This window comes from Malus sylvestris, chromosome 14 (genome assembly GCF_916048215.2).
Source record: "Malus sylvestris chromosome 14, drMalSylv7.2, whole genome shotgun sequence".
Taxonomy (NCBI): domain Eukaryota; kingdom Viridiplantae; phylum Streptophyta; class Magnoliopsida; order Rosales; family Rosaceae; genus Malus; species Malus sylvestris.
Window position 1 is genome coordinate 10,882,569 of NC_062273.1, and position 9,133 is coordinate 10,891,701.

The 9,133-nt window shown below is 37.5% G+C and overlaps 1 protein-coding gene across 1 annotated transcript; it reads left to right on the forward strand.

The window, feature by feature from the left end:
* The first annotated feature begins 2,987 nt into the window (after positions 1-2,987).
* Positions 2,988-8,663, forward strand: LOC126598461 (nudix hydrolase 16, mitochondrial-like). Its single transcript, XM_050264828.1, has 4 exons — positions 2,988-3,555; positions 4,858-4,972; positions 5,885-5,968; positions 8,196-8,663. Exons 1-4 carry the CDS (start codon positions 3,485-3,487, stop codon positions 8,493-8,495), a joined length of 570 nt encoding a protein of 189 aa, XP_050120785.1. The 5' UTR covers positions 2,988-3,484; the 3' UTR covers positions 8,496-8,663.
* The last annotated feature ends 470 nt before the right edge of the window (positions 8,664-9,133 follow it).

The following is a 9,133-nucleotide window of genomic DNA, read 5'->3' on the forward strand; positions in this document are numbered from 1 at the left end:
AATTAACCTTCAAGTTCTCCTTAAGTTAATGAATTGGATGGAAAAGCGCATACAACAATTCAAAGCATTCCTCAAAGGTTCCTTACGTGATGAGCACAATAAAGATACAATCAAGAATCATGAAGCACAATGAGAACTATAAGTGTTGACGAGGCATTCGTTACTATGATGAACATGAAACTAGTGCCAAGAATTCATTCAACGCGATCGTTTTCAAGCGACCTTCACTACTTGTAATTATAAGATTGTAACTATTAGGTGAAACTCCCTCATAATCTAGCATCATATTCATGCATGAAAACTAAGCGTGCACTCTCAATCAACATACACAAATAAGTTATCAATCAAGTAGATGAACGAATTGAATCCGCAACTTATGAAATAACAACTGAATGTAATCAAATCATATTGCAAGCATGTACATGGTTTCGAATCACCCCCCAACTAAGGGGGTTTAGTTCCTCATTCTTGCAATACAAAGATACATAAAATTAGACATTAAAATCAAAGGAAAGAAAACACCTAAAATGCTCCAACTTGGAAAGCAAGTGCATCAATGGATCTCCCTTCCTCCTTGTTGCGGCATGAAGCTTGTGGACAGATTTTTGGGTGGATTTATGGTGTAGAATGGATGGGGAATGATATGGAGGGGTTTAGGGTGAGTGTGGAAGAGTGTTTGATGGTTGGAAGGTGGTGGAGAACTAGGCAAATAGGGTGGAAGAAGGTGGAGTGGTTGTTATGTTTTCTAGGCACTAGAATGGTGTTTTTGGGGTGCTTTGCTTCCTAGGGTGTGTATGGACGAATTTCTGTGATAAAATGATGAATATGGGGGATTATTATTTGGCCAAGGGGTGTAAACATGTATTTATAGGCCCCAAAAACCTTAGAAAATCAGGTTAGGCTAGGGATGAAATGTATGGCAAGTTGGTGTGTGTGGTGTGCAATGGTCCAAGGGTGAAAATGAAGTGATGATGCAAAGTGTGAAGGGTAAAATGGAGTGGTGTTGCAGCTAGGGAGCATGAATGATTGTGTACATTGCATAGAGATGGAAAGGGAGGTGAAATGTGTCAACAAATGGGTCAAAGGTGCAACAACATGTGTGACACATGCCATTGGATTCCAAATGTGAATGATGGAGCATCAATTGGTGCATGTAATGGATGTAAAGGTTGTCTAAAATCTAATGGGTGAAGGGAACAAGAGGTATCAAGCAATTGAGTGAAATAATTAAATGAATTAAAGCATGAAATCAGAAATTATGTAGAGGACAAGAGTGATCAAGCATGGCATGGGAATCCAAAGGGAATTCTATGTGTTTTGCATGGCAAGGAGTGTGCAACTTGGAGTGACAAATTTTTGGGCTGAATTCTTTATCTTTTGGACACTAATTCTTCACATTCTTGGCCTCTTTAGTTCTCAAATTCGTCCATCCACTTTGGCTCATGCATTTGCTATCCATTCCAAGCCCGAAACATGCTCCAAAGGCCTCCAAAATGCATCTTCTTGCATACTTTGTACTTAGAGTCTTTCACTTTGCATGTGGGCTTCTTTGCATGTGTATGAGTTGTCATTGTTTATCCTTGCAATTACACACACACACTTGCACACACATATGCCCAAAACGTCCATCCTCATGCATGCAATCCATTTGAGCCCAATATTGATCCAACATGCACCAAAATGCACTTTTCTTGCCAATGTTGTTATTAAGACCTACAAACAAATGAAAATGGCTTTAAACACTAAAATAACTAAAGAAACACAACGTAAACGCACAAGAACAAGCCAATTAAGTCGCATAAATATGCTCCTATCAATATTCAGAACCCAAGCTAGACAAAAGTTGAAAGATCTTGTCTTCCTTAACCCTTTTTAGTAGCATGGAAGCCTCAGTGTTATGGGGTCAATACACTTCGAGTTCATTCCACATACCTTTCATGCTTCCAAGTAGCTAGACGTTTCCCATCCTGTTCCAAGTTTGCAATGTCTCTCTGTAGTTGAAAAACACAAGCAACATCGTTTTGGTTGCCATACATCTCTTTGACTGCAACCTACAATTGAGATGATGATTCTGAATAAGATCTTTGCTAGCTTTCTCTCCATGGAATTAAGGAGGCAAGACATGACCAGTTGATCTTTGCTGAGCCATGCTTCATAAGTTGGAGATGTAATCTCAAGGACTTCAACGTTTCCATTGATGAAGCTCAGCTTTAATCTTCCACCTAGGGCAAGTGAAACAAGCTTTGACCATGGCAAGTTAACAACCCCACCTCAGATTTATTGGAGAAGAGACATGAGAGCATTTAGCCCCAGACCCAAATGGATTACCTTCAGCGATTGTTGAGGAACTAAATATGAATAAACACTAGTAATGCAGAGACAGGTTATTCTTCTTGCTATGATACCATGTTGATTTTCAAATTTATGTTGTATATTCATTCATGAGGAACCATTATAGGATAGATATAAATAAAGCAATAGGAGATCATCACACACGATGACTCTTTCCTAAATCAGGCTTAATCTAAAACCCTAAAAGTGACGGCTCCTTGAATTAAGGAGCTAACTAAATGTAATTGTGTTCTACAGTAAACAGAACACACTAAACACAAGAAAAGTTGACAGGTGATGGGCAGCCTAGAAACCAAGCAATCATCGTCTGAATGTCCAAACATCTCCCACTAGAGCCCCTCCCTCACTAGTACCGTCAACAGAAACTTAGGCCACCTTCACTTAGTAGGATAAGACTTTGTTATTGTTGTCGTAATACATGCTTTAATTGCATTTCAGACCTGATTGCCAAGTCTCCATTCGTCTCTACCAACGAAAGTGTTCCTCAAAAGGGTTATTCAGATAGGTTCCTAGTAATCCAATCATTATTCTTAGAAAGATCGACAGTGAGCTTAAAAAGCTTAGTAGGGACCTTATGCGTTCATATATATATATAAATGAAAATTTTATTATACGAAGTAATTAAAAACACATTTGATATGGTACGTATGAATGCAATTGATTCCTGTTAATTATACAAAGAACACACAGACCTCACAATCTCATTCTATGCTTTATATCACTCTGTCGCGAATGCTTAACGATGCAAGACTAGCAAGGAGTTGATAAAGACACAGGTTACGGAGCAACTCCGACTCCAGGCGACCCATTTCCGTTCCCGTACTTGTGTCCGTAACCGTCCTCCCTCAACCGACATAAATACAATCAGTAGCCGCGGTCGTGTCGGTTTACCGTGTCGCGTGACATCTCACACTCACAGCATCCGTGGGTTTCGTAAGAGTCATACAAACAGGGAAAAAAAATACAGAAACGCAAGAAGCAAGGCAGTCGTAGGTTGCATAGGAATCTCAGCCAACCCAACCCACAACAAACAACGATTCAATTCACACTTCTCATACACTCGTAGCCCAGATACACACAAAAAGGCACCAAAACCCACAAAGAATCTGTGTTTTTTAGGCTGTCAAGGCTAATGTCCGACTTGGTGGCTCGCACCGGCCGCCACCAGCAGCGCTACGAGGCCGGCCACCGCCTCGTCGCCGGGTATGTATCTCTTCTCTTTATATCTCCTGACATATTTGTCAATTTTGTGAACATGGATGCTCTCATTTATGTTTTTGTTGACTTGTATATGTTAAATGCTTCAATTGGCAGCTTCATGATATTCGAGTTGTATAATTTGTTAGATGCATATGCTTTCTAGCCTTGGAAATAAGTCAAATTTGCTGATTTTCCCTACTTTTTGGTCAAATTTGTTACCTATCAAACCAAATTTCACAACGGTGAGAGTGAGTGTGAAGCTGGGTTGTGGCTTAAATGAAGCTTTGCTGTTGCTCCTGGAAGTTATGCTGGTTGTTTTTAGGTTTCCTGAAATTTGAAATCTGCTTGTTCGTTTACTTTTTTCGTTGTCAAGTTCTTATAAGTGAAGAAAAGGGGCACTCTTCCGAATTTAGGACTGGGGTCATGTAGATTTTTGACAAAATTCAACGACACTGGATCATTTTGATAAACTTTTTATTCGGCTCCATTGAGAGAACAACTTGACCTTTTGTTTTTGTTTGATTAAAGATATATAAGGAAAAGAGAAACCCCCAAATTCATGATTAGCTTTCGACAGCACTTGATCATGCCACAATTAGTAGCGGTATCCTCACTTGCTGGGTCTCGCTGAACCCATTCTGTAGTTTTCGTAATAGTTACTGCAGATATCCATATTCATTCCTCGTCCTTGTTCCAGGGGATGCCACAATAGAGATCTAGTTACAGCATTATTTGCGAAAATGAGATTAAGTACGAAACAAATTGGCAGTCACAAATAGTGCAAAATTGGCTTGAAAAATGCAAAATATAATATGGACTTGATCAGGATGAAAAGTTTTTATTTTTTTTTATTTTTTAATAATGATTTGTATTCAGCAGCCTTAGTTTTAAATATACCAATGCAAGCAATGTTCCTCATGTGACTGATCTTCCACAAACAATTATCTTCTATAAAGCTTACATCTTGTTGTCAGGTTTTTGCTGTCACTGTCTGTAAATAATCTGTTCAACACTACCCAAGTTAACTTGACTCAAATAAGCATAAAACAACTGACTTATTGGGTCAGTTATATCGTTCTTTTTCGTTCTATTGGCTGATTGGAGTTTAAATCTAACGCAAAACAAAAAATCATCGGATTAATTGTTATGTTAAAATCTTGACATTTGTTGCTAACAAGTAGTTATTTGTGCATCAGCGTATTCCATAAATGTTCTACATCAGACCCTGCCAAGCATATTATCACAAGTTTCATCGAGAGGGCATATATTTATTTTATTTCTGCATCTAATTTCAGTTGTGTACAGGTGTATTCCTTTCAAATATAGAAATACTGGAGAAAATAGTGATGGCACATATGAGAAGGTTGTTGAGGTACTAATGATCAGCACAACTAGTGGACCTGGGCTTGTGTTTCCAAAGGTAGAATTTATTCCTTTTCATGTTTCTCATGTTCGTTCTTTTGTAAATACAATTTTCATGTTAATTCTTTTATAAGTACGATTTGCATAAACATATTAATAACTAAAGAGGTGTCATTTTTTTCTCATTTGTACGGGTGTGCGTCCGTTTGTTATTTATGTGTTTTAAGAAATTTCTGGAAGTGGGTTTGAAATTGTTTTAATGGTCACTTTTGTATTGCCACTAAGGGCATTGAATTTCTTTCAAAGGAAGATTTCGTGGAAACTAGCTAGCGGAGAAGTACTACCACTTTGACGTAAATTTAACTGCTTATCTCAAAATTATTGTTAGCTCTTGAAATAACTTGTAAGTACACCTTAATTTTATCTGACATACACTTCGAGTTCTTTGAAGGAATATCTGACTTTTGCAAAGTCTTTCTATTATACTGATTCCAAATGATGCCTATCCTCTGCAAGCCTGCAATCTTACTTTTCAAGCTACTTTGCCCCATAAGGACTTATCTTCTACCTGCTGTTACCCTTTAATCTTGGAAAAGTTCCATCTAACTATGATCTAAAAAGAATCTCCCTTTCTCACCTACATAACCATTTATTATGCAACTTCTTGTAAAAATACAATGGCCAAAATGCATCCTTCTGTTCTTCTCCCAGTCGTAAGCCTTGGGTCTCATGATTTTATTATTTGCTGTTCTGCACGAAATCAATTTTCTTATGTTTAACAATTTTCTAATGCTGCAGTGCACTTGTTATGTTCTTTTAAATTTGGTCACTGACATTAGTAAGGTATTTGAAGCCTGAAATCTGGGTTTTCCATGGATATCACTTTTGATACATCAGTGGTAATACTTGAATCAGAAATCATTTATAAATGTCATACTTGTGTATGTGACTGTTCTTTATTAAATCATAGGGTGGATGGGAAAATGATGAAACCGTTCAGGAAGCAGCAATACGTGAAGCTGTGGAAGAGGCTGGAGTACAAGGGGATATAATGGTGAGAATTAACTGCTTGTTTTTCATATATGCTTGGTAAAGTTCCTCCTTGTGGATATTTGTTTGTCGGATGGTGTATAACGCTAGCATTTGTAGTGAAGGGCTAGTTTGGGATTGCTGTGTTTTTTTTTTCTTTCAATACTGTTTCTGTTGTGCTGTGAAAATAAACAACTGTGAACAAAAAAGGAAGTGTTTGGTAAACAATAGAGGTAAAAGTGCTTTTAGCAAAAAAAGAGGCGAGGTTAGGATTGTCACTAGGAAAGTTTCATTAATTGGTAATGTTCACCCGCCTCCTATAAAAAGCGCTTTTTAAGAAGTATGGGTAGAGTTGCTTCTGCTTTTTGCTGTTTTACACCCATGATTTTGAAAAAATACACTTTTTTTTTTCATTTACTGAACACAATTTTAGCCCCAATTTTTGTTTTCTTTCTAAAAGCTGCTTTTGAAAAAACTGAGCAACTCAAACCAGCCCAAAGTCATCCATTACCATGGATATTTTTGCTATTAGTTTGTGATGTGCATTCACTTTCTTAATCAATGCTTAAATAATAATCGAATCATCAACAATCACGCTATTTGTGGTTGACAAAATTTGGTCTAAATAGTTGGTCTTCCTAGCATTAACCCGAAAGGAAATGTGAGGAGTTATGGTATACATTGCAATACGACCAGGTAATCAATGAAGAAATGATCATGGATAGAATTATGTGCTCGATGCAGGAGCCAAGTTCAAACTTTAATAAATTAGTCTTTCTAGTTTCTTATGACAAATCCAACATGATAAATGCTAAGGAGACTCTCTCAAAGTGTTGACTCTCCATGGACTCTCTGCCACCTCACGGTTTTGGCACAATATTTTATTATGTTGGCACCGAAATTGTGCAAAAAACATGAGGTGGCGAGAGTCCATAGATAGAGTCCTACTTTTGAGAGAATCTCCTTAGCATTTCTCATTCAACATTATTGTCACTTATATGAATGTTAAACAACAGACTTATCAGAAGTATACCATTGCTGCACAGAGAGAGACTTATGAATCTTTTAAGTTATTAACTGCGTGAAATTATTTACAAAGATCAGTTTGGGTTTTTAAGATGAATTGAGAGGCCCGTTCTCCTAAACCCCATGGGTCCAATAAAATTGTGGTCATCCATTGTTCGAACTTAATCCAACGGTGGAGGAGGAAATACAAATGACGGCCTACCATTGGACTAAGGTTGAATGGTGGTTGACCAAAATTCCATTGGGCCATGGGGTCCAGCAGAACGGGATTGAATGATTTGACATATGAAACAACAGGGAATATTTTTGGTCATCAACCTCAAGCGATGGTGATGCTCACTACCTTATTTATCATCGTTGGATGAGTTTAAATTTCAAAATTTGTGTAGTGAATATGCACAAATCTTGAAATTTAAACTCATTCAATGGTAATAAATAGAGTGGCGAGCATTACCACTACTTGAGGGTGGTGAGCAAAAATGCAACCAAAACAAGAGAGGTACAGAGTCCAAGTTTTTAAATTCCTACATTTATAAGGGATTCTAATCCATATAGAAAAAAGAGAAAATATTTTAACAAAAATTTAAGGTTCATTGTGAGAATTGCAATGACCATGTAAAGATAAATATAAGGATATTTGTGCAATGTTGAGACATTATATATAAAGAAGTTATATAAAGAGTGGCGAAGAGTTGGAATGGATATAATTGAAACTGAAATAAAGAAGTTATAGATAAATTCCTTATTTCTAGAGGGTTGGGAAGAAAAAGATTGAGTTAGTAAATGGAGTACGGGCTTCTTGATTGGCTCAAGTTTCATTGGAGGCTCCGTTGTAAAATTCAGATCCTGTAGCTAAATTTGAATTCCCTTCCTCTTCTTGCCTTCTTGCCCCAAGTGGAGTGGTGAAGTCCAGTCTTGAGTATCACTTCCTGCTTTTCTGTTCTTTGAAAGCATTATTCTGGTGTTCTTCATGCATCAATTTCTCGTAAGTAATCGGCAACACATTATGCGAGATAAGATCTATGCCAACTAATTTTCTTCTTTCTGTATATTGATATAGCAAAAAGATTATGTGATATTGATTGCCCTTTCCGTTTCCACTCCCAAAACTGCGTCTGGAATTCGTATAATTATTGCCTGCTGAGATAACCTTATGCCTTATAGTTAGAGAACTACTTTTTCATGACAGCAGTTAACTTTCAACCTTACCTATTTGTGCGTTTCAGGATTGTTTGGGGCACTATTTTTTTAAGAGCAAGACCCTGCAAGATGAACTTAGTCCCGAGGGATTGTGCAAAGCTGCCATGTTTCCTTTGCTTGTGAAGGAAGAGCTCGAGTTTTGGCCAGAACAAAACAATCGTCGGCGAAGTTGGCATTCCATCCCTGAAGCTATAGAACTTTGCCGGCATCAATGGATGAAAGCGGCCCTTGAGGAAGGTTTCTCAAGGTGGTTTGCGGAACAGATGATAAGCACTCAAAAAGAGAACCACTTCATTTCACCTGATTCATCTGCAGACCAGGAATAATTACATGACTGGAACTAATTTCAGCGCATTTTCCTTTCGTTTTTGGGGTTCATAACATTGCAGGCCCATTCCAGAGCTTTGCCCATCCAACTTAGAGAAACATTCAGAGGAGCTATTGTTGTGAATATCGTGTTTAATGAAAGAAAAAAAACATAATCAACTCGAAAATCGAAAACAAAATAACAATGAACCAAGACACCAAAAATTAACATGGTTTGGCTATGTGCCTGTGTCCACAAGGTAGCAACAACAATGTTTCACTATATATAAGTACAACGAATGATCTTGCCAAGGCTCTAGAACTAAGAACTTCACGAAAAACTTCAAAGAAAAAGAACAAGAAATACACTTTTATGGTGGCAATCGTGATTCAATCTCGTCTCACCAGAATTTTTGCCTCTTTTTTCTATGACTAAAGAGTTGTACAGCATCTGCACCTGAAACTTTTCTCCTTGTTTCTTCATTGAACATGCTATCCCTAACAGCGTCCTAGATAGTACACTATTAGAAGAGGAATTGCTTACAATTGCAAGGAAGGTTATTCAACTATCTGACAAGGATCCTAGCAATAATACTACTAGCATCTCTTCTTCAATATTCAGACCCATAGTGGACACTTGATTGATAACGTCCTAAAG

Coding starts and splice junctions, on each gene's coding strand:
- LOC126598461 (XM_050264828.1), top strand. CDS start 3,485: ATGTCCGACTTGGTGGCTCGCACCGGCCGCCACCAGCAGCGCTACGAG. Junction 4,973..5,884: donor CTGGGCTTGTGTTTCCAAAG/GTAGAATTTATT, acceptor ATTAAATCATAG/GGTGGATGGGAAAATGATGA. Junction 5,969..8,195: donor GAGTACAAGGGGATATAATG/GTGAGAATTAAC, acceptor TGTGCGTTTCAG/GATTGTTTGGGGCACTATTT.